Raw genomic sequence first — 26,730 nt, 5'->3', positions numbered from 1 at the left:
GCTTGGAGCCCTGCACTTGTTCCACCTGATTCCCACCACCCCTCCCTTCTCTCCTGACTGCACCAGTGCCATTGTACACATTCCTATCTTGTTTGTTTGTGGCCTTATCTCCCAAAGGTTGTGTTTAGAGCCCATAGTGGACAAGGCTTGTGACAGCCATCTCCATGGCAACAGTGAGTGATGTCACTGGCATGACGACTGAGCCTTTACTTGTTCCCAAGCAGAGTCCTGCGTGTGTGGGAGGTTAACACAAAGGCAGTCGGACTGATCAACAGGCAGGAGACCCAGAATTACAGGGAGGATTTATTACATGTTCTGTTAATGAACACTCCTGATATAGTCACTTATCGTTGCTGCATTTTTCTTTGCAATTGTTATGTGTTTTGCAAAATGAAGCTCTTTTTGTCACTGTATTAGTGAAAGATATGTAACGTTCTTATCTATGCATCTCTATTCCTTTTTTTTTTTTTTTTTTTATATATATATATTATTTCTATTATTATTATAATAAAGGATATATTCCAAATAACACCCGCTCAGCAGTTATTTAAAACCTGTTTTTTGTTCTGTGTTCCAGTCAACTAAAAAGCCTGTGCTGCTTCATCCATGTTTTACCTTCTCGATAACATTTTTAGATTTTTAGCTAAAAAGAATTATTTTGACTTTTTTCTTTTTTTTTTTTACTACAAAACTTTTCCACTGTGGGACTTGAGATAAACCTCCTAAAGGCTCTCTAACCTTATCTGTTTCATGGTTCTTCTGCTTCTTTGTACTCTTATATATTACCCTTGGTTCACACCAGCATTTTGCAGAAATGCAGTACAGTCCATTTAACATGATTTCCTATGGGACAGGTTCACATCTCTGCATTTTCACCCGGTGTGGCTTTTGGAAAGTGTCAGGGACTTTTTTTAACACAAAACGTTGTGTTTTTGGTTCTATAGACTTGAATGGGAACGCTGCAGAAAAGCATGTATTGTGTTTTTTGCCGTGTTTTTGATGCGTTTTGTGTTTAAAATTTGCCTAGCAACAAGAAAAATAGAAAAAAAATGAAGCAAAATGCAGACACGCAAAACACAACCTGCATAGGAGGGAACCTAGGGTAAAGCTGTTCAATATGCTTACCTAGAAGCAGCTCCAAATTCTCTACAGCTGCCAGTATCTGAACACCGTGACTGCAGGTTACATGGAGTGTCAAGCCAGTCTTTCACAGTGACCAGGGGCAGACTGACCATTTGGAAACTCAGGCGCTGCCCGAGGGCCCGGGGTCAGTAGGGGGCCCCATGAGATGCCCCTGGTTCCTTTTTTCATAGGCTTTTTTGAGTTTGGGCAAGGACACAGGGGCCCCATGATCCCCTATTGCCCGGGGGCCCCATGAGTTGTCAGTCCACCCCTGACAGTGACCATGTGTCACTTTAGAACCAGGGTTATGTATGTTTAATTAGTAGTAGGGCAGTAAGTGTTAAAATGTTTAGCTTAGGAGACTTTCAGCCACCTTTTAAACTATTGTCCGTTTTTGCATGCTAGTTTCCTATCAATAATGAACAGGATACTAAAGTTACAAAAATTCTCGTAGGACAGAAGTAAATTTCGGAATTGATGTCATGTATTGTATTTTTGGATGAAAACTGTACTGATTAAATGAAAATTGTACGATCTGGTATTGTACGAGAAAAGGTTTTTGTGCTTGTCGCTTCAAATGATTCCAGATGAAGGCTGTGTACTAACAATCAGATTATGAACGCTTTGAAAGTGGTATTTTTTTTGTATGATTTTCTGATCGTGTGTACTAGGCTTAAAGTTTTAGGGACTTGTTCCCACCATGGTGCAGGGACATCAGTTTTTCTGCATGCATTCTACAAGGGCACGAAAAAAAATTTGTTCTCTTTGCTCTGTTTACACCACAACATTGGTATCACGTGCAGATTTTATTCTGTGCAGTAATCTACAGCGTGTATACAGCTTATTGGACTATGCATGAAAACTGATGTGAACTTGTGTCTCTGCAAGTGAGATCTATATGTCAGTTTCCATCTGTTTTTCTGCACGTGTGGTGTGAATGAGCACTAACAGTTCAGCTTGAAGCAATATTTATAAGGTGCTTGCCATTTCCTACTTAATCCGTCTAACAGTCCTTTGTCTAATGACTGTGACACCTGTTGGTCTTTTGAGGCAGTCTTGTTGAACAGCGTGATTATAGGCAACTATTGGTCACTATTCAGTACTCTTGCTCTTGGACCTCTCCGCTGCGTTTGACACAGTTGACCACCCCTTCCTCCTCAAAAAACTCTATTTACTTGGTCTCTGTGACTGTACTCTCCGTTGGTTCAAATCTTACCTATTTCACCGCACCTTCAGTGTTTCTTACAACTCTACTTCCTCCTCTCCTACTCCTCTTATTGTCCGGGGTCCCCCAAGGTTCTGACCTTGGACCTCTCCTATTCTCAATCTACACTTCTTCCTTGGGTCAGCTGATAGCTTCCCGTGGATTCCAATACCATTTCTATGCTGATGACACACAAATCTATCTCTCTACTCCTCAGCTCACCCCATCAGTTTCCTCACGTAGCACCGATTTACTAACAGACATATCAGACTGGATGTCACACCACTTCCTTGAGGTGATTGTAGCTGTATTAGTGCATTTGCGACAGAAACAATTGAGTACTGTCCGTGATACTTTTCTTATTTGCACTAACATACAATTTTGAGGACAAGCTTTCGGGGGTATGTCCCCTTCTTCAAGGTCCAAGCAGTACTATTACAATGTTTTAGAAGAATGTTAGAAGTTGGAGATGAGAGAAAAAAAAAGGCAGAAAGAAACACAAGCCTACGGTTAAACTAGACTTCCTAAAACTCAATCTATCCAAAACTGAGCTTATATTTCCTTCCCCACGTGCCTCTTCCCCTGATTTCTCAGTCAGGATCAATAGCACCACTATTAACCCATCCCTGAATGCCAGGGTGCTAGGTGTAACCCTGGATTCTGAACTATCCTTTCAGGCCCACATCCAATCACTGTCCAAATCATGCCACCTCAACCATCGCAACATCTCCAGAATACGCCCGTTTAACCAATGATACCACAGAGCTCCTAATTCACTCCCTGGTTATCTTTCACCTCGACTACTGCAATTCTCTCCTCATTGGCTTACCTTTACATAGGCTATCCCCCCTCCAGTCCATGAATACTGCTGCCAAGCTCATTCACCTTACCAACCGTTCAGTGTCTGCTACCCCTCTGCCAATCCCTCCACTGGTTTCTACTCGCCAAACAAATAAAATTCAGAATACTAACAACTTAGAAAGCCATCCACAACTCTGCCCCCAGCTACATCACCAACCTGGTCTCAAATTATCAACCAAACCGCTCTCTTCGATCCTCCCAAGACCTTCTGCTCTCTAGTTCCCGTGTCACCTCTTCCCATGCGCGCCTCAAGGACTTCTCCTATCCTATAGAACTCCCTACCCCAAGCTGTCCGTATGTATCCTAATCTATCGATGTATCCTAATCTATCCACCTTTAGACGATCCCTAAAAACCTTTCTCTTTAAAGAAGCCTATCCTGCTTCTACCTAGTAAACCGCCATTTATTTCCTCCATCAGCTCATGCCCCCCACAGCTACTACCTTTTGTATCACTCAACCCTCCTCCTAGATTGTAAGCTCTAATGAGCAGGTCCCTCTGTTTCCTCTTGTACCAAATTGTATTGTAACTGTAATGTCTACCTTCATTTTGTAAAGTGCTGCACAAACTGTTGGCGCTATATAAATCCTGTATAATGATAATAACCGTGGGTGGACAAAATCTCCGGCTATTGTATCATGACAGCCTATGCCATCAGTTGACCATTTTATACCTGACTCCTCCAAATTTGATTGAAATCTCGACATTTGGTTATCCATGCCAACAGAACCTTCCACAGGAGTTTTGTAGCGCAGAAGACTGGGCTGATAGTGCTGGTTGGTATTTCAGAGCAGCTAAGGCACTGTGTTGTCAGCAAAAACTGGCAGATCAAGCAGTATTTTTCATGTAGTTGTGGCATTTTTAAAGGGGTAAAGAATTGGGAAATACTGCATTGTATGTATTGATGTGATGTACTGAATATGCATGCATATGTACACTGTGTGTATTATATATAATGTGTTGATGTGTTGCTCAGGGCAGTCATTCAGTTCTTTTTTGTAGATGTAAAAATAACAGCTCGAATCTGAATACAGCCTGTATCCCCACTTTTTAGTAGATTTCATATGCAAACTACTCTTTAGCAGCAATTATAAAAAAAAATAAAAAATATTGTACAGCCAGACTCCCAGTTCTTAATGAATAGACAAGTGTGTGCATATATATTTTTTATTCTGTAAAGAATAAATATTCTTTGTTACTATCCCAGACACATAGAATACAGTAGTTATTATTGTTCTTCGTCTGCTGATTTACAGCTTGCAGAGGTTGACAGGTTCACATATCCCTTGTATGCAGTCAATAATTAACTGCTGTTCCATCAAGTTAACTTGTTAAAAGATGGATAATACCTTTCTTTTTAATGAAGCTTTTTATTTGCGAAACAGTTTTTTTGTACATACGTTGGTGGATGGATTGAAAATGAAAAAACAATGTAAACAGAACAATTGTATACTATCATTTGCAGGGATTTTACAACATCTCCTTAGAGTGGGAGATGCCAAATTGTATCTGCAGGTGCAGACTTCTCAGCACTTATGATCAGATTTGCTGTACTTGTTCAGCAATAAAGCCATACAGATATGTTCAGTTTTTTTTCCAATAGGGCTACTTATGTGCAGTGACCCATAAGACCTAGTCAAAATTAATCTAATATAAAGAATATGTCTACAGTGAAATTGGATTGGTTCCTAAAGCTAGGTAGACACTAGAAGTGTGTTTTTTTTTTTTTTGTTCCCCGTTCAACCCAGTGGGCTGACTGATACATCTGAGAGGTTGCTGTATTAACACAGGAGACGTTAGTACAGCACTCTTCCCTGCTGTGCCTTCATGTTCTGACAGGGGGGCTGCTCTCCTTCCCTTGCCAGAACACACCAATCGGATGCTGGTTTACCAAAGTTGATCGGAATACCAGATTCTAAAGAACAGACAGCTTTACACAGGGACGAAAGTCGGCCAGTTCCTGCCGAACTGTTTTCGGCCTGTGTTTTCCCAGCTTAAAGGTTACATTGTGATTTTTTTTTTCTTTTGTTTTTCTGTCACTTTGCACATCTTCTTGTGAATAAACTGGCAGGTGTTCTGCATCCTGCTCAAAGTAGCGTAGCCACATATTAAACAGAAACTTCACTTGGCTACCCAAAAAGTAAAGCCCGCAGCTACAAGTACTGTAGCTGTTGACCTAAAAAAAAATACACATACGGTACTTACCAGCTCAACTTCAAATTCTGTGCTATCTTCCTGAATCTCAATCTTCACCGCTGTTTTCATTCATGTGCCACCATCTTGGAGCCAGTAATTTCTGTGCTATTCGCAGGTGGGAAGCTTCTTGGACAATATGACATGTATCCCAGGAGGCTGCAGGTGGTCAGGGGATGGGTGGTGGACTGAGCATTGCATCATCCTCACCTAGGTGAGGAAGTGGGAGCAAGTATCTGCTGAAAAAGGTACTTGCTACCGATTTAAAAAAAACAAAAAGACTTTTAAAAGTGTGACGGTGGGGGAAGAGTTAGAATAATGGCATTTATTAATTGTGAGTGATGGTCCGAATTCCAGGTATCAAGCAAGATGTGTTTAAAAATACTCTTCTACATCACAAGCAGAGGCTCTCAGATCAACAGATTACCAGCAAAAGAGATTCCAATTTCAAATTCTTTGCTAATGTTTTTGATGCATGCTTGAAGTTGAACTCCGTTAAAAAAAACTAACCTTAGGGTGAGGTCCCCTGCAAGGATTAAATGCTTCTTTCTAGGGGGGTAGCGTAAAAGGCAGTAGTGCCATATACCCCATTCTAGCAGGTTCCAGTGCTGTCTTTTTATCCCCAAAGCTCAGGTCTGCAGGCGTTCCTTGGCGCCTGTGAGCGGCTTAAAGAGGAGGCTTTAGTGACCCAGTCACAAATATAGCGGGAGCCTGCTGGAGCACAGAAGGATTTTTTTTTTCCCCCAACACCCGTAGACATAACTAGCATTTAACCCTTACAGTGTCGCTGGCCCCACTTTTTTATTTACCTCCACTTTACTAGTCACCAATATGGTGGTATTTCTGTATGAATTTGTCACAATAGCACCATACAGTAAACATGTCACTTATAAGAACTGCTTCAATTTGTTGCATGTGTCAGCACTAACAATAAAAATGTCTCAGGGTGTTCATACTGTAATTTGTAATTTTGGCATGAAAGTTCTGACTACAGCCACAATTCCAGAAAGGTTTCACAAATGCCTTAAGCCGGCCATAGACATTTCAAGTCTCGGCTGGTTCAGCAGGAACCAGCTGGGATTCAAACCATGTATGGGCAGGCTGAATGTACCCAAGTTGATCGATCGATCACTTGAGTACAACTAGCCCACCGGATTTTACATGCAATTATCACTAGCGGCTATTATTACCACTAGCAATAATCACTGCTTCCCCGGGAGAACACAAAGGCTTGGTGGGAGGGATTCCCCAGTCAACACTGTTTTGTGGTTGCAGGAAAGAAATTTGCACTGTTTATGGCTTGCCTTGTTGAATTGTCCCTGTAATTTTGAAGTCAGACAGATTATTTGACTTGAGAATTCATTTTATACTGAAGGCTCATTCTGGGAACCCTGCGTGGGTCATAGGCAGGTTGCAATCGTCTTTTTCTCCATGCTCCTCCAGCAGCTTTCAATTGACCCAACTCTACTAAACAAATTCATTATTTAAAACCATTTGTGCCTTGTACTTTAAATACCAATTGCTTCCTTCTGCCTCTCTCAATTTTTTTGATTTGCCTGTTATATTTCTTTGTATTAAAAAAAGTAAAAGAAATTGAAAAAAAAAATCAATAAAACTTGTACTCAAATTGTCTCTAGAATGTTACAATTCAATTTAGACTTGCCAATGTTGTACTGGAACATTTTGATTTATTTATAGAATTATGTCTTAATTGAATGCCTGCTCCCCCTGTATGTGTTGTAATTGGCCAGAAACTGTCAGAATGGTTGCCTTTGTTAGATTATTGACTTTGTCACACGGTCACACAGTCATAATATTGAAAGGATACAAGCATAAAATCAAATCATAATTATGGCACATTGGCGCAATGTTGATATGGACAGATGTATGTATAACTAAAAAAAGGAAATAAGACTTGAGGGCACACTAGTTCCTGTACTTAATCTGCTTTTGTGAAGATAGGGTGGGCTCTTGCACCTTTTAGAGAGCTTTAATGATCTCAAACAAACAGCAAGTGTCATCCAGCATAGTAGTTTATGGAGACAGTGTATTTTTATGCTATAATAAACATTGACAAAGGAAAAAACTGTGCTTGGTGCAAAAAATATTTTATATAATAATAACTGTGAGAAAATAACTGTAAAGCAGCATTCAGAAACCTATATACAACCATGTAATAGATCCATATTTATTATAGGTTTTCTTTTGGAAAGGGACCAATAAATTCTGGTTATCAGGGCTTGGTGGTACTGCAGTCTCTTATTCAAAGATGCCTAATATTCAATGAAATACAAAATTCTACTTACCTCCTTCTAGGTAGATGGTTTCATGTTCTGCCTAATGTACCTAAGAATTAACCAAAATCTGTCTGCCACTGTTTGTCCATCACAGTATGGGGGAGATTTACTAAACCTGGAGAAAGCGAAATCTGGTGCAGCTCTGCCTAGAATCCAGTCAATTTCCAGGTGTTATTATCAAAGCTTAATTGAGCAAGCTGAACTTAGAATCAGGTGTAGCCAATCAGCTTCAGTATTAATAAATCTCCCCCTATGTGTCCACCAATGTCTGCCTATGGGAATTTTTCTGTCTGTCTTGGAGTGCATTATAATAACATGCCACCTGAAAAGTCATTAACAGTATAAGGATTTATCCTAGAGTACAGTGACTGGAAGTATCCAGCCTTGATTTCCAATACTTCCAAGAGACTGCTGTATGACGTCTACAGCAGGGCCTACAAAATTTGTTTCTGAACACTGTTATCTTGCCTTACCAGGAAGTACATGACTGAATGAGCATGCATGTTCTGCACACTTGTATTTTGAGATGAGTAAAGCTGGAAATTTTGAATTCTCTGAACTGCATATCAGCAGATTTGGAAACTGGAAGTTCCAGTATACAAGATTACCAATGTCCATGGGGATTTTTAGGGTGGGGAAGCACAGAGGGAGAAAATAAGCCAGTAGGCTATGTATCCTCTGACATTAGGGCAAATGTTCATGTTTGACAGAAGTGAACGTTTAACCACTTGACGATCGGGCTATAGCTGAATGACAGATCCATTGGTGATTAAATACCACCAAATGAAAGCTCTGTATGTCTAAAAAAAAAAAAAAAAAAAAATTATACAAATGTCATATGTGTACAGTGTTGCATGACCGCGTAATACTCATTTCAAGGTGCGATAGCATTGAAAGCTGAAAATTGGCCTGGGCAGAAAGGGGTAGGCAAGTGGTTAATTTAAGATATGTAAATACAGAAAAAACAACTACAATAAAGTGTCAAATTGGCTGTATCTATTAACGTGGACATTGTAGCTTATTCAAGGGGAAAGTCTTAATTAGTCAAAACAAAAGAAACACATAAACTGTGAGTTGCCAAGTGCTGACATTAACTGGAGAGGTAATGTATGCATGCTTGTTACCTGCTCAACTACCTCATTAAAGATTTAAAAAGGGCTATTTGAAGCAAGCTAGTTAGGGAGTCATTGCTTGTTTACTGCTTCTGTGTTAGGATAGTTCCAGGATGTGTTCTTAAAGGAACACAAACTCAAAAAGTTTCCTAGCTGAATTGTGGTTGCTAGTACAGGACAAGGTTTGTATTGCAGCTTTATATTAACTCTTTAAGGCCTACTGAATTGTAGTGATAAGACCTGCCCCAGCTGTTATGTGATTTAAAAACGGAGATATGTGCAAAGTGAAAAATGTTATGGAGAGAGCAGAGTATTATGGAGTACATAATTATAGGCTTAGCAAGCCAACTGGTAAACATTACTTATATGCTTAAAGCTAAACTCCGTTCACAAAAAGATTCATGCAGTTAATTTGACCAATACATCATTTGAAAATTGTTGGGACTTTGAAGGTTCATAAATTCCAACCTCATAAAGCAGCAGTTTATCGAATAAAAATTATTTATATAAAAACAATTTATAAGGCTGGTAATATCTATCACAAACTATTCCTTACGTATGTGTTGTGTATTCCTTCAATAATAGTGTAGTAACTCGCTATGCATTTCATGAACAATGTTCATGTCTTGAGGAGGGTATAAGTACACAGTAGGTATCTAGAACATATAAACAGACTTATTATGACATACTTCTTGTTCTTAAAGCAGTAGTAAACTGCCAAAAACAATTCTCTAAAAAATGTCCCCTGCAAAATAATAGCATAATGTGCTAGTACGCATCGCATGCTAGCACATTATGAAAGACTTGTGTTAGAACGAAGCCCTCCAGCGGTGCACTGTCACTGCTGACAGGGCTTCCATTTTCACCAGGACTTCCTTCTGAGTTTGACTGGCCGAGTCACATTGGTGTCACAGCCATGGCACAGCTCTCTCAATAGACAGCACGCTGTCCATTGAGAGCTCCGTGCTTGTGCCGGTGCTGTTACTATAATAAATATTTACTGTACCTACAGGTAAGCCTTATTTTAGGCTTACTTATATGTACAAGGTCGGCTTCACTACCACTTTAATGCTCCATTTCTGTATGTATATTCTTAATACATATCCATTTGAATATATCAGCAAGTATGCAAGACGCCTGCTTACATAGACAGCCAGCTCCAGTGTTAAGCACTACATGATGCCGATCCCAGGCAACTGACTAGAGGCCACGAGGAATATCATTTAAGTCCCCTTGCCTAATGATACTAATAATCTGCAATGTTGTTTAAACACTGATCACACCTTCCATATATTTTCTACAGAATAAGCAAAAATGACAGGGAAAATAGGGTGAAAGGATAAACAATTGCACAACCATTTTCACATACCCTTTGTCTATTATTCTGTCCCACATTTGGCCACTTATGATTTCTTATTAAATTCTAGTTGTGTTGATTACGTGTTTTTTCCCCTCAGTCTGTAACTACAGGGAATATAATGTCAATGTCCTCATCCCTTCCTATTTCTCTACATTATACACTGTCAATAGACATATTAATCAAAGGACATACTTGGCTGTCAAACATTGGTGATGTCCAAGTGCATCTTAATCTTTGTGGGTTTACCTATAATGGGTGGGATTCAGTTCATTGAAAACATAATGTATTTTTTTAAAGCATGCTAATATAAGTACCTGTATTTGCAGTAGTATTGGCCTCTTCTAATCTTCATTTACAGCAGACTGAGAGGGAGCTTTTGCAGTGAGACAATAATTGTCTCTTGCACTGCACATGTGCTTTAGGTGAACATGCTGATAATGGATGTGTACTGAGTGCGTACTCTTGAATTCTTAGTGCTCATTCAGTGGGTGGCAAATGCGTGTGCATCAACCTCTGAGCTGTGTGCAGGCAGCCCAAAAAGGTGAATGCACATGCAAAGGCTGCACAGATACAATTGCATGTCAAAGTTTGGGTGCACGGATCCTGCATTTGAAGGGGAGGGATGGGGCAGGAAGGAGTTGGAGTTGATTGTAGGACTGTACCCTTGGAAAGGATAATACCTCTGATAGTATCAGAAGGTTGAACTTGTAGGCTACAGCTGTTATGTGACCTACAGCTTCCCTAAATCTCTCAATGATCTCCATTTAATTATGTTAAAAGCATAATGTAGCATGCAATTGTGTTCATATAACATGAAATATATTCATGAAGAAATTTGGACAGTTTTGTAATTTAAAAGTTTAGTTATCTCCATCTACTTTATTTCTGGTCTTGTCCCATGTCTGAGCCATGGTTGATGGCTTACTTTTGTTTTTGCTTGGCATATTTGCATGGGTCTTCATGCAGTGGTAAGTTATATCCCCAAGTACACAAATGTTAACTCCTGGCTTTATATAAGTCAGCCCCCCAGCTATGCTGCTGCATAAACTAAACACCAACTTGTTACAGTAAACAAATATAAACCATACAGCACTTCAAACTATTAAACACAAACCCTGTGAATGCAGTGACTCTGCAAACAAACCTAGGCCAATCTCCATACCAAAAGATGGATAACAGTCTCTTCAAACTATATGTGGTCCTTTCCTCTCAGTCCCACAGTGAAACCACCATCAAAGAAAATGTTTTTGTTATCTTTCATTCCAGAAAAACTTGAAACCACACTCAACTACTCATTTTGTCTCTGTAGTTATGAAAATGCAATAACGCTCTAATATGTTAATCCTCTGGTTGTATGCAGGCTTTTCTTCCAGCCACATATATAGCCATCAAATAACAGGAAGCAGAGGAATCGCACATAGTGTAAAATCCATATAGATTACACTCCTAAAGCTGGATATACATTAGAACGAAGATTCTTACAAAAATTCTCAGAACATTCGATTGCCATTCTAAGCTAGTTCAATATTTCATTTGCTTTTAACATTCGATTTTTGAGAAATTTTCCATCCTGCTCCTTCAAATTTTCTTGTCACTGTTGTCGAAAAATGAACATCAATTTGACCCCACTACAGTCCATTTAACATGATTTCCTATGGGATACGTTCACATCTCTGCGTTTTCATCCGGTGCGTTTTTTGGAAAAGGTCAGGGACTTTTTTTAACGCAAAAAGTTGCGTTTTTGGCTCTATAGACTTAGCATTTTTTATGCGTTTTTGCGTTTTAAATCTTCCTAGCAACAAGAAAAAAAATTAAAAGAACGTGTAAAAAACGCAGTTGCAAAAACGCAACGCAGTGCAGAAATGGGTAAAATGCAGACTGCATATGTGTGAACCTAGCCTAAATCAAACTTGCACGATATGCTACAACCTGAATAAGCAGATGTGAGTGCTGCCTTCTCCCCTGCTTCCTCCTTGTGGCTTATCCGTACCCAGATCCCCACTGCAAGCTGTAATTGTAAGTCTTCAGTTACATCAATCGGACTTTGAAATCGTGCGACTTCCTTTCAATAGATTTGTATTAGAAAATGTTCAAGTTACAGAATACAAACTCAACCGCTGTCTGTGTATACTGAAATTCTACAGTGAAAGGTAACAGTCAAAAGCAGTCATAAACAAAGCATAACGGCAATAAGTGACTTTATAAATGGCATGTAAAAGGAACATAAATCAACCATGCTGCACCATTGAGTCAGCATCAAAGACAGAAACTGCGACTTCCAGTGAAGTTGCACAATTTCAAAGTCGCATGTCAGTCCGACTTCAGGTGCGACTTGCAAGATATCTGCAGGACACATATCTATGCAAGTTGCACCTGAACTTGCAAAAAGTAGTGCAGGCACTATTTTCAAAATCAGCTTCAATTGTGGATAATAGGCTGTGATTTGTCATGCGATTTGAAATAATCAGATCGCATGAGAAGTTGCGCCGGTGTGACTGGGCACTAATAGTAATGCTATTCAAGGCTTGTACAAATGGCATTTTTTTGCCTTTGCTTGTGACCACTCTGAAGAGCATCAGATACAGGGAGCCTTAACAAGCTTCGATCACCTTTCTCAAAATTCTTATGCAGGCCATAGATGGGGAGAAAACCAGCCGATTTTTTTCTTTTTTAAAAAAACAAAAAATCGGTCGTTCAAGCAGCCGACGTTACCAGGAACGGTAAAAAAAACGGTAAAAAAAATCGGCCGATTTTCATCCCGTCTACAGCCGGCAAAAAGTGTCTCTGCAGAGAGCTCCGCTATTTCTTTGACAGTTCCTTGACATTTATAGCGGTTGCAACATTGTATCTATTTGTATCCATTTTGGTTACAGATGTTTTTATTCGGAAACAAATAGATACATTGTTGCAACCGCTATAAATGTCAAGGAACTGTCAAAGAAGTAGCGGAGCACTCTGCAGGGACACTTTTTGCCGGACTGGAATTCTTCTTCTTCATCCTCTTCTTCTTCATCCTCTTCTTCTTCATCCTCTTCTTCTTCATCCTCTTCTTCTTCATCCTCTTCTTCATCTTCTTCTTCATCCTCTTCTTCATCCTCTTCTTCTTCTTCATCTTCATCCTCTTCTTCATCCTCTTCTTCATCCTCTTCTTCTTCATCCTCTTCTTCATCCTCTTCTTCTTCATCCTCTTCTTCTTCTTCTTCATCCTCTTCTTCTTCTTCATATTCATCCTCTTCTTCTTCTTCATATTCATCCTCTTCTTCTTCATCCTCTTCTTCTTTTTCTTCCTCTTTTTGTCTTCCTCTTGCAGGTCACTGCTCATGAGCAGATTTTTTTATCGCCCATAATTGCCGTGAAAATCGGCCGATCGGCAAAAAATTGGCCGATCTTTTTCCAACTTTACCGATAAAAAAAATCTGCCAAAATACCGAAAAACGGCCAAACAATTAGCCCACTAACGATCCGAAAATCGGCCGATTTTATTTTCGGCCGAAAAATCGGCCGATTTTCGACCCATCTATGGCGTGCATTAATGTATCCTTCAGATTCAGTTTAGCTGAGCTTCAGCAGGTTTTTGGAAAGATACAAGTGAGTCACAGCCTAGACTTACTTTAGTAGACAGCAAGTACCTATCCTAACAAATCCTAGTTTGAGAGGCTGTGCTCCCTTGCTAGAGTGCTGGGAAGGGAGATAGAGAATGTGCATTTATCCTTTACTTGTATTAACCTGAGATTGCAGCAAACTGAGTAAAGATTTACTTTAACAATCACAAATAAAAACAGGTAATGGGCAAAAATATTGGACACCTGTCAAGTACTCCCCAAATGCTGGTTATGAAAGGCTTAGTGCACACTTTAATCTCTTTGGACTTGCTCTGCCCTGAGCATTGCATCCAGCATTATACTATTAATTGCACTGGCTTTCTCAGAGTATTGACATTAGGGGATGAGCAAGGTGTTCCAAAACATAGCTGCTTCATGATCTTCCGTATCCAGCTTCCCTGTGAACCAAGCCTGAATGTCTGTTTTTGCAAAAGCTAAAGTACCCTCTCCCCCCCCCCCCTCATCGGATGGTGCCCAAGCTTGGCAGGTATAGTAAGCAAGTGAAGTGTCATGTTACTCATACCATAAAGTAACTGGATTTTTCTTGGGGTGTGTTAAAGTTAAGAGCAGGCATTATAGGTAGAGTTGCCACCTCATCCCTTTTAAAACCGAACACATATTGATTACACAGGTTCTGTGGCTGTTTAAAGTGGAGCTCCACCCAAAAGGGGAAGTTCCGCTTTAAGCCTTTGTCCCCCGCTCCCCATTAAAGATTGGCACCTGAATTTGACAGGTACCCGCTCCCACTTATGCTGCAATCGCCTAGGCGATCGGAAGCGGAAGTTTTCCTCCCCCCATCCTCCCCGTAGTCTTCTGGGACACATGACCGGTCCCAGAAGACTACGAGGCCATTCACAAAGCGCAGCACTTCTCGCGCATGTGCAGTGGGCACCTGACTGTGAAGCCACAAACTGTCACATCCAGGTTCCCACAATAAAGATGCCGGCACCAGAGAGAGAAGATGGCCGGTGAAACCAGCGGTGGTAAGAACACCACTGGACCCCGGGACAGGTAAGTGTCTGTATTTTAAAAGTCAGCAGTTACAGATTTTGTAGCTGCTGACTTTTTTTTTCAGGTGGAACTCCGCTTTAAGGTGGTAAATAAACTCACTTGGTGTCTTATCTGCAATAAACTTGCCTCGGAAGCTGTATAATTAATATGTGTTCGGTTTTAAAGGGATGAGGTGGCAACCCTAATTATAGGGTGTCCTAAGGAGTTAAGGTTTGCTATAAAGTAAACATTTTCTGAGAATAATATAGGGCAGGGGTGTCCAAACTTTTTTCAAAGAGAGCCAGATTGGATGAAGTGAACATGGTGGAGGGCTGAACATTTTTCCGAACATTCTTTGAACCATTACAATTAAATGCAAATAAATTATTTTATGCCAAGTTAATTGCAAACGACATACTTTTCATTTCATAACATTAAGATCAACTGACAGCTGAGTTTTCACAATGTATTGAAAATAAATTAAAAAAAAACTTACCTGCACTAATGTGAAGGGTGAAAAAGGTAGCTGGAGCTGAAGTCTCTGCTCCGCAGCCGGGAGGGGAAGAGAAACACACTTCACGCTGGAAGCCCGGCCCTGATGTCACCGCCCTCTGTCGCTCCCAGCGCGGCGCAGTCACGCATGCGCACTGCTCTCAAGCAGAAGACTGTCTGCCACAGAAGGGAGGGCCGTGCGACAGCCGCATTTACACAGACCAGGGAGAACGCGCCGCAGTCAGGCATGCGCTCTGCTCTCAAGCAGAAGACTGTCTGTCATAGAAGGGAGGGCCGTGGGAGGGCCACATTACACAGAGCAGGGAGGGCTGTTGGAGGGCCGTATTAAACCGACCCCCGGGCCGTAAATGGCCCGCGGGCCGGACTTTGGACATGCCTGATATAGGGGCTTTCGTTCCTGCCTCCCTTTTGGAAATGCTATTTGCCAAGTTGTTTCATGAGTACTTTGAGTTACCACTATGGAGTTCCCCTTCTATTTCAAAACAAAAAAAAACATTTTGGCTGGAGATGCACATTAATGTGAAAAGAAAATGGAACAATCAAACCTAACTATAACTGTTCTTTATAAATGTTCCCACCCCCCTCCTATATATCCTGTCTAACTTGTATAAAAAAGACTGAGTACTTGACAATTTTTCAGTTCAGGCATGTGATCCTGCAACTCTATGGAAGGGAGTACAGGACAACTGCTGTGAATTCTGGGAGCCATGCCATTATCCATAGGCTCCCATGATCCAGCTGTTGTTGGCACTCCCTCTTCTCCCCTGCAGCAGGTGCTCACTGGGAGTATGAGCTGTGGGATCACATGACTGGAGCTGATTCAAAATAGGTAGATACATTATCCTTTATTCATTTATTTATTTATTTTTAGGGATAGGCAGGAGGAGGGGAAAAACATTTTAAAGGAAAGTTTAGTTAGGCGTTTTTTCTTTTTCCTGACTTTAAAGGCTTCAAGAAAACTACCCAGAACATCTTAAATGATTTGTGTGCTCAAATAATTGATGCTCTTTGTACTAATCTCACTAAGGTCATGCAAGATTTGAATGGTTGTAGATATGTCCCTTAGAACAATGGACATTGAGAGATCTGCACATCCTTGCTGTCCTTGAGAGTGGTTGGGACCCTATGTAAATTCTGTTTAACTTAGCTGATGTTCTGATCTAGTGCAAGTGTGGTGAAGCTTTCTGAACATTTACCATGATAATAAGGGGATAAAGGTGAATCACAAAGATGTTCTAAATTATATACAATATTAATGCTGTAAATTATCCTCTGGAGTCATTGTGTGATTTTTGTTGTAAACATTGATTAGATCCTTGGAATGCAATCTGCAACCCATTGACACTTCTTTGGTGCGGCCCTAAAACTCTGCAGAAGGTAGTCTGTTTTCCTTACTTTGGTTCTTACTCAAGCCAGTGAAAAGGAAGCCAATTCTTCTTTTTTTTTTTAACACAATTTTGCTGTTTTTTCTCTGATAATAGTTCTTGCTAAGATAAATAACAAATGCAACATAAGTACTTTTTAAGGGACTGTAAGGAGCACAAATATGGCAGCAATGATTTGTAAAGGGGCAGTGGTAGCAATGACTATTGGTATTTTCATTTAACATGTCTCCAGTCTATGGTGCTATATAAATCCTGTATGATATTAGTGATTGTATCCTGAAGAATGTTTCCAGTCAACTACTCAACATCTCTGATAGCATGTTCACTGTGCCTGACCATATCCTGCCCCATGTTTGCAGTCTGACCATCTTTTGTGTCATGTATAAAGTTTGATAGCTATCTGCAGTATAACATTTAGGCCTCATGCACACAGCATGTTTTTAAAAACGGTCCTCCTCTTGGCAGCAGCATTTTGGCAGATAAAAGGCCTGCCGCTTAAAAAAGTGTCTAACGCTTTTACAAGCGTCAAGCGCTTGGGTGTTAATTAATTTCAGTGGTGAGAATAAATTCTTATTCTGGTCATTGAAATTAATTAACACTCAAGCACTTAACGTGCCTAGCTTTAACATGCGTTTAGATGCGTTTACATGCACCAAGCATTTTCTTCCAAAATGCTGCTGCTCTCTGCTGGCACTGGGGCTTTTTCCTGCTGGTAAACTCCCCTGCCACTAAACGCTGCTAAGTTGATGTGTGAATGGACACACAGGATAACATGGAAGGGCATTTGGAAGCCGTTACAAAACAAAAAACAAAAAACCGCCTGATGCCCCTTAAAGTGGCTGCAAAAACGCTCTGTGTGCATGAGGCCTTATTGAAATGTTATATGTATTGCTTCATTGATGGGGAGGGCTGCGCTTGAGGCCCCTTATATCTAGAAAGTGGATCATTTTGCGTCACTTGGACATGTGTATAACCAAGCTAATATAAGTGGTTTTTAGTCAAGGCGAAAAAAAATGTCTGACTCTTTTAAGCGTTCTTATTATAGTGAGATGTGTAAGATGGCTTTCCCTTAGCTTCTTGTTCCATTTGTTCTTCTCTACGCTAAGGAGATGATTATACATCTAGCTTAGAAAAGACGATAAACTGATAATTTGGGGTTGTCGTTGATAAACGTAAGCATGAAACCACCTAATTTAAATTGTCCTATAATTAGATTGTAACAGTCTAGTTCTGGGCAATTAACTTTTTCTGCGTTACAGTAAGATCTCTATGGAATTTTTTTCTTCTAGTACACCTCCATCCCTTAGGGTCCTCAGCGCTGGAGTTAATGTTTAGCAAAAACATATGTAATGTTTAAGGTTTTATCATTTCACTTTAATGTCAGCCTCTGTAGGTGCTGCTGGTTGATTCAGCTGGTTTGACATGCTTTGCGTAGCTTTTGCACTTGTGCCTTACTCATTGATGACAATGCTGTCTATTGTAGGATGGCTTTTCTTCTAAAGCAAAGCTTTTTTCCTTCCCCAGACAGATTTATTAAATGGTGCTTTATAGAATTTGGGTGCTGCGAGGTCCATGGCACTTAGCAATTTTGGTTGAGTGTTGCTGAATTTCTTACAATTTATTATATCTCTTGGAGACTTGTCTTCTGTAATTTGATTCTCTGCCTTTTTACAAGAACTTGACAAAGGAGTTGCTCACAAACAGTTGGTCTACCTAGTTATTTGTTTGCAGTACATTAGAATTTACAGTCTCAACAAAATGGTTTAATGCTGTCTCCAAATTACACTGATTGAGTTTGGAGGAAGTTGGACACCCTGTTATTGATATGCATGTTTGACAAAATACCCCAAAAAAAGCTGAAAGGAGAGCTACCTTTGCTTCACTCCTACTTTTGGTTAGTGAATGGAGTATCATACTCTTCAGGGTAACTATGATTGTAAAGACAACATTCTGCAGTTGCCAGTCACAGGTAGAGATAATTGTAGTATGCTGTATCCTTTAATAGATTTCATCCTATTGGTCCCAGTGAGGTTGAAATATGGTTTTCCAAAAAAGAGTCAACAGAGTAGCTTGCTTACCAGATATATGTGTAGTTTCCCTGCTATTTTACAGGATAGGCTTGGCATAAGAAGGGGACTACAAAGGAATAATGCTAACTGGGATCAGGATGTCCTTGTGAATCCACAAGAAGGGCTCTTTCTTGACCTAGAAGTCTAAGTCCAGCCACAGACAGAAGTCAGCCAGACATGCTTGCATGATTCCGCTCCTCTTAAGCAATTCTTTTCCAGCAGGTTGCTAAATACGAATAGCCACATGCATCCATTAGCCTATAGAGCAGGATGGGTAAAACATGCTGCACATCTGGTTCCAGCTTATCATATGGAAAATACTAGCAATCAGACAAGACATTAACTTGTCTCATTACTATTGTGCTAGTTGAAACTAGGATGGCTGTGTCTGAATGTGCCTTGAATCATTGCTTGATTCAGACTTTTTTTTTTTTTGCAAATTTAAAGAATGTAGCTACAGATGAAGCTATAAAAGATGTAAATAGTATTGTATTGAAATGTTGGAACCCTTGTAAATCCTTGCTGCTTAGCATGCAGCATTAACTTAAATACTTTCATGTGACTCCATATATCTATGAGAAGAGTTTACAAATTCATGAATGTAAGCAAAACCTGATTTTACTAAAATCAGTTTGTAGTTTATGTTCAGCAGAACCCCCCCCCCCCACATCTACAAAATAAGATTGAAATTAATAGGTTTTCAGAGTTCCCAGGTATATTCGCAAACCATATTTGTCAGTGTCCATTTTACATTTCCTATTGTAACTATTCAGAATCTTAAACAATGCAGCCATTTGTCATCCTATTAAATCCATTATATGTGGTCTACAGCGTTCTTTTGTAAAAAGTTTTTTTTTTTTTTAAATATATATATACTATTATTTTTACATTGCTTTTATTTGTTTCTCCCAGGTGCCCAATTGAAATCTCTCCCAATCTCCCACCTAATGCCATTGAATTAGCCAGCTCGGACGCAGAGGTCATCCCCCACCTCTCGACCCGACGGAATAAATGTCGTGTATCACCCACCCAGCCAGGAGCTTCTGGGAAGCTACCACCACACAGTCAAGAGAGGTAAGTTGGTTTTTTTTTTTTGTTTTTTGTTTTTAAATTCTATAGCAGTGTAGGCAATTTTTAGTGCTTTTTATAGAATACCTGTATGGCCTCTTTGAGAATCTAAATGTATTTTATCCCAAACTATTATCACTATTATAGTATTTACATATTTTTTTTATTTTTATATTTTGCATACTTACTAAAGCCACTGGATCAACATGACAGCAAAGACCACTAAGATTTGTATAGATCCGCAGCTGTAGAAGGCAGCTTCCATATTTGCCTAGTTTCAGGGCTTTTTTTTTCTCAGAGGTGCAGGTACTCCCCGCTTACGAGTAACCCCTTGTCTCCATCTCCTACCCACCTTCAAGCAAGATCCTTTTGCAGCCAGCAACGATAAACCCCTTCCTCAACAACAGTTACCCTCAGCAACAATAGATCTCCCGGCAACAACCGATTTCCTCCCCCCCAACAACAGCAGACCCCTCCATCAACAATAGACTCCTAGCACCAAAAGATTCCCTGGCAACAATAGCTCCCATTCGACAACAGTAGATCCCCCCCCCCCAGCAGCAATTGCCCCCCCAAAAAAACCAGCTACAGTAGACTGCTCTCTCAACAGTAGATCCCTCCAGCAAAAATAGACCTCTCCAGCAACAAATGATCCCCCAGTCACAATGGATCCCCCAGTAGCCAGCATCAATAGACCCTCCAGCACCCCATTCAGTGCTGAAAAAAAAAGTTCTTCCTAGTTCAAATTTCCTTTAAGGAAACCTGTGAACATGGGTCCCAGTATAAATGGTGAAAATGCAGGTATTCATAAAAAACTCCAGTTTAATTTTATATTGGGTTGGTTGCTGTGTTTAAGAACACACTGAATTACCACCAAGAGTGACTGAAAGCATGTGTTACTCTGGTTGTCCATTGGCGTCTCTTGAACACTCCCCTGAGTTGTATAACTAAACTTTAAAAAAACGTATTATTTTATTTTCTCTTTTCTTTTTCTTATTTTGAGTGACGGACGTCCACTTTAAAACATGGCTAACAAGGTACAAGACTCTGCTACTGTTCTTTATAATATTTTATATTGCAGCTGCTCTCAAAACTCAAACTTAATGAGTCTTAAAAACAGATTTAACAGTCATGGACACTCTTTAGAATTCAGTCATGCCTCTTCATGCCAAATATTAGTGCTTGCCTCAAATTTATGTACATGATGGACACAGGTACACGAATTTGGAGCAAGCACAGATATTTGTTGTACGGAAAGGCACTGAGGCCGAAGTGATTATACGGGCATTCCAATCTCAGTGCAGCGGAGCTCCTTCCCTGCCACTGCAACTGTCACACAGGCAGCATTGTGGCTGAGGAGCTTTGTAGCTGTGTATGTGGAGCCTATGCGGATTTAGGAACTAGTCTCTCAACTTCCCCATCAGGCTGTGCCCACTGTCAGGGTCCCTGGTTGGTAATAGCCAGTCATCTGTAAAACCAACAGTGTCCTTGACAGCCAGTGACAGGTGGGAAGAGAAGGAGTTAGCGTAAGAAAAACCTGCCATCCTGCTACACAGCGTAGAGACAGGCACCCTGCCTGTTTGTGAATGCCAAATTTGAATTGGTCTTAATTACTTCCTGTTTTGTTATCCACAAACTGGAGATAATTCTGTTTTAAATTTGGTGCAGTCATAGCACTTTGTAAAAGTGGTGCTATTAAGAACTAGTATAAAGAAAAAACAAAAATGGGATCCCCTGCAAAAAAAATTTCAATGTATGTATGAATAATACGTCGACTCACCCAAACTCGAGGGTGGTGTCCTCAGGACTAAGATACACAGTAAAAAGAAACCCTGTGTGTAAAGAACTCACTGGAAAAGAAGTCCTCGAGAACAAAGCTGCAGGTTAAAACACAGTGTTTATTGAAAATGACATACCAAGTACAAAAATCGACAGTGCCCTCCACCCACAACGTTTGCCATATAGTAAAACACCCGCACGGGCACACAAGTACACACTCCACACACACACGCGACACACTCAGATACCAGTAAAGTGAAAGAACATGAGGTCAATGACACCTAATTGGGATCAATGGGAGATGAGGACAAGATAAAGATTAGATGGTAAGGACATGGAAGTCAATCGACGATGATGTAAGGACTGGCAGGATCAATATTCTGAATAGTAAAAGCAGACCTTTCTACATACAAGTGTACCGTTTTGGTCGTCCAGTCATATCCATCCACTGGGTGTTATCTTGCCTACCCTGAGAGAGCAGCATTCCGCTTTACTAGATTTTCCAGTGACCACCATCTCTATATATGAGGATTTTTGAGGACTGCCTTTCATGGGAGCACAAGGATCCACCATATATACATATATACAGCCCTTGAGAACCGATTGGGTCTGCTTTTACTATTCAGAAGATTGATCCTGCCAGTCCTTACATCATCGTCGATTGACTTCCATGTCCTTACCATCTAATCATTATCTTGTCCTCATCTCCCATTGATCCCAATTAGATGTCATTGACCTCATGTTCTTTCACTTTACTGGTATCAGAGTGTGTCGCGTGTCTGTGGAGTGTGTACCTGTGTGCCCGGGCGGGTGTTTTACTATATGGCAACGTTGTCATGATTTTATAGTGCAGGGTGGAGGGCATTGTCAGTTTTTGTACTTCGTATGTCATTTTCAGTAAATATTGTGTTTTAAGCCGCAGCTTTGTCCCCTTGAGGACTTCTTTTCCAGTGAGTTCTTTACTCACAGGGTTTCTTTTTATTGCTATTACTACCTGAATCTGCTGCACACTGTGACATTTAATTTAATCTGATGCAGGGCATTTTTTAAAAGTCATATGGCCAGAAAAGTGGCACAAATACTTGACTGAATTCTCCCCAGTGTGTTTTGCAGCTAGTAGCTGACAGTAGGTTCAATTCACAAAGCCTTACACAAGGATGAAGATCTTTGTTTAGTCAGGTGACTGAAAATAACTGGTATTTGTGTGTGTTTTTTTTTTTTTTTAGTTAAATGCTTATCCATGTTCGCAAACTGTTCACACCAGTTATTTTAAGAGAAATAAATGTATGATAAAGTGATAGTCATTAGTTATATGATGCATTAGCCACATTGTCTTCCACTATTTCGTCCAAACCTGAAGCTACCAATTACACTTAACAGCTCTTCCTCACCTGTCTTTCATTTTGTCTCACAGCAAAATGTCGTGGTTTAGTGGTATCTTGGTTCCCAAAGTGGATGAACGCAAGACAGCATGGGGGGAGCGCAATGGAAAGAAGGGCAAGCGCAAGAACACATCTTTGTGTGGTCCCCGTTACATGAGCTGCTTACAAGACCCTGAGATGGAGCGCAACAGCCGCAACAACTTTAGCCTCCGTTGCACTTGGCAAGAGGACCATTACGGAAAGAAAGGGGCTGGTGGTGACCTGGGCCTCAAATCTGTTGCTCTTGGTTTTGAGGACGGGGAAATCAAGGGCTCCAAAACAGGTTCAATGGAAGCTGTGGGAATGGAGGAGGGAGAGCACCATCTGACACCTAAAGAGTGCTGGACTAGGTTCCTACAAGTGTTCCAGTCAAAGAAATTTCAGTCTGCCAAACTGGAACGACTGTACCAACGCTATTTCTTCCAGATGAATCAGAGCAGTCTAACTATGTTGATGGGGGCCCTGGTACTGGTCTGTCTGGTTATGTTGATTTTTCATTGCACTCATGGGGAGCTCCGGATACCTTATGTTTGTGTACTTGCTATTGCCATGACCTCTTTTCTGTCAGTCATGGTGATCTGCAATCGTAATGGCTTTCACCAAGACTACATGTGGATTGTCAGTTACTTAGTTATTGCCGTCTTGTTTGCAGTACAAATTCTTGGGGTCTTTATGGTCACCCCACGTAGTGCCTCTGAAGGAATCTGGTGGAGTGTTTTTTTCATCTACATCATCTACACATTGCTTCCTGTACGCATGCGAGCGGCAGTACTAAGTGGAGTCATCCTGTCCTCTCTGCATCTCATCATATCCTGGAGGCTGAACGTTGATGATGCCTTTCTCTGGAAACAGGTAAGAACTCTACTCTGTTAAGTTAATGTTCACTGTTTGTGTGTGTGTGAAAGTGGAGAAAAAGGAACATCAAGTCGGTTTCCTTCTTTCCTTTCAAGCACTAGGAAGATAACTGATGGAGATGTACCCCACAACTGGTCACTTTTCACTTTATTTCATATGTTATATGCTATGCTTTGTTAATATGTATCCTACTCTAGTGTAAAAAGATATGTCATGATTTTTAGTACTGTCCCAAGAGCAGAGCGTTGTCTGGAGGAGGGTTGCATTCTAAATTTTAAGTGTGATACTTTTGCTGTGGTGAAAATGAATGGCAGTCTTCACAAAGTACATAGGTGAATTCAGCTGTTCTACTTTTAGCACTCCATTAGTTTTCTGTTTGACAGCAACATGACCTGGACTTTGCTTTTTGCACCTTTTTGTGTGCATATAGTTTTGCCGTTATATCATTATGCATACTATGAGATTAGTATTCAGTATATGAATCTTTTTTTTTTTTTTTTTTTTCTTTATTGTACATCACAGGACACAGAGCAGGATATTCATGACTATGTGGGTTAATGCCACCTATAGGTGAATGGACACTGGTAGATCAGTCAGCCAGGAAGTCCTCCCCTATATAACCTCTCCTACACCGGAAGTACTGCAGTTTTTTTTCCCAGTGTCTGTAAGGTCACTGATGTGCTTGCTGCATGTGCTCTTGGAGCATACTTGGAGGTCTGGAACGGTTCTGCTAAGAATCAAGGACTTCAGTTGAATCCATTCGAAAAACTGTTAGCCGAAATGAATAGTACCCAAGTCTCTGAATAGGAGGGAAGAATCCATGAGGCTTGCCTGTAATGCGGCTTTATGGCGCTGGACCCTATGTAATGGAACCTTGTGCAGTGTTTGTTCTGACCAAGGTACTTTCCAGCAGGGTGCTCTACGGGTCCAAGGAGGTGGACCCCTGATATAAGGGAGACCAAGTCCTTGAAGGACTTTTTTGACAGTCAGCCAAGATGGGTTAAGGCTGGACTCCTGTTATGATTCAGAGTCCTGTGGCGGGAATGGTAAGAAACATTTGCAGTGTTTCTTTGAAGATCTGATTTTCTGGTCATTCTCCCGGTGGCCACTGGTGGCAGTGTGCTGTTTGGTCTGGTTGGGCCATGCTCTGTGTGTTTCTGAAGGAAGATTGGGCTGCAGTTTCTTCTCCAGACACTAGAGGCCATGGGGCCTTTCTCTCTATAACCTACTATTGTGCAGTGAAGGCAGGAAGTAGAGGGGTAGCCATTTTGGCTTATGTTTGAAGTCATATGTGGGCTGATGATTTAGTGAGGCTCCTGAGAGATAGCAGGGACACGAAGCAGTCTATGGCTGGATGATGTGCGAGTATTACCTGTGGGGGAGCTGCATGACCAGACAGTATACGATTATACACTGCAGTAGCCTGTATAATCCTGGGGAGTTTGTAAAACTATTTTTTGATACACCCCCCACATGGATATCAGTGCACTTAAAGGAATTGAGTCTCCAGAGTTGAGTCTGCAGGAGCTTACATTTAGGCTGCACTGAAGCAACATAGAGGCTGCATTCAGGCTGAGTTTGATGCATATATGCTTGACTAGTTCCTCTAGTATGGAACTAAGTGCAGTTAATTTTGACAGAGTGCTTTGATGAAACAATATACTTCTGGAAAGCAGGGCAGTTGCAGCATTGTATTACATTATTGCATGCATACCTGCATAATTATTTGATTCATATATTTGCATAAAGCGCATTCGTACATGCATACTGAATACATAGACTGCATTCGTACATGCATACTGAATACATAGACTGCATTCGTACATGCATACTGAATACATAGACTGCATTCGTACATGCATACTTAATGTATAGTCCTATATAAACAGTATACGTACGTGCATATATAAGCTGCATATGTACATGCATATTTACACAAACTGCATACTTACATCTGTCAGTGTTTGTATTTTACGATAGACTGTGGTGTCAGGTGTATCTGGACCACTGTGTTTGACTGACATTGCTACTATTTCTGGTGGCAGAGCTGTAATGGACTGCAGACACATCAACCTGAAGGTGCCTGATCTCATCTGAACTTGGAAGCTAAGCATGGTCAGCCCTGGTTAGTACTTGGAGGGGAGACTGCCTACCAGGTGTTATAAGCTTTTCGCCTCTAGAGACTTAGACGATTGTGTTTTGAGAAGTATCTCAGGTTGAGCATGCTAGGGCAGTGATTGTGGTGGTTTGAGACACTCGACAGGCTCCAAGCCAAACAGGGTAGTGAGATCTATCTTAGCTCTCAAGGCGCTAAACATAAATCTAGATGTCCTGTTTTCAGATGGGTTCTCTCTGCAAGAGATTGGTTTCGGGGGTTTGTAGTCCTCAATGATGCATATCTTCATGTGCTGATTTTTTTCAGGCTTGTCAAGGGTTTCTGTGATTTGCAGTAAAAAAAATCACCTTTTTTTGTTTTGTGGCACTGCCCTTTGGGCTGGCCACAGCCCCCCGCCAAGTGCTCACAAAGCTCCTATCCTTGATGCTGGGCTTGCTGAGGACACAGGGGTGTCAAACACAAAATAAGTAACAAAAGGTGTCCTTCAATATGTCTCTGCAGGAAGAAATGATCTCTATGTTGAAGCAGTTTCCTACATACAGTTCCACTCCAGGTCTTTTGTAGAGGAACTTTCTATCTGTCTTGATCATGAAGGTCCAAGCTTTCGATTGCCATAGAGAGTTGTCCCTGAGGTATTGCAGAGTCCTAATTGGAGGTAGTTTGTTCGGAATCTGGAGAAGGGGTAGTTTTACTTCCAGTGATATGGAGGATAGTAACTACTGATGCCAGTCTGTCTGGTTGGGGGGGCTGGTGAGGAGGTGACTACAGTTCAGGGGACTTGGTC

General features: G+C 40.8%; 1 protein-coding gene across 1 annotated transcript in view; it reads left to right on the top strand.

The window, feature by feature from the left end:
* Positions 1-26,730, top strand: part of ADCY6 (adenylate cyclase 6) — a 332,221-nt gene that overhangs the window by 42,907 nt on the left and 262,584 nt on the right. Inside the window, exons 2-3 of the mRNA XM_089679352.1 lie at positions 19,620-19,781; positions 22,969-23,827. Coding sequence (XP_089535478.1) covers positions 22,973-23,827 — 855 coding nt within the window. The 5' untranslated portion in view covers positions 19,620-19,781; positions 22,969-22,972. The remainder of the gene's footprint in view (positions 1-19,619; positions 19,782-22,968; positions 23,828-26,730) is intronic.

Source organism: Staurois parvus, unplaced genomic scaffold (assembly GCF_062004578.1).
Source record: "Staurois parvus isolate SC_StPar_1 unplaced genomic scaffold, SC_StPar_1.0 ptg000017l, whole genome shotgun sequence".
NCBI classification, from domain to species: Eukaryota; Metazoa; Chordata; class Amphibia; order Anura; family Ranidae; genus Staurois; species Staurois parvus.
This window is presented reverse-complemented; position numbering and strand designations above follow the sequence as displayed.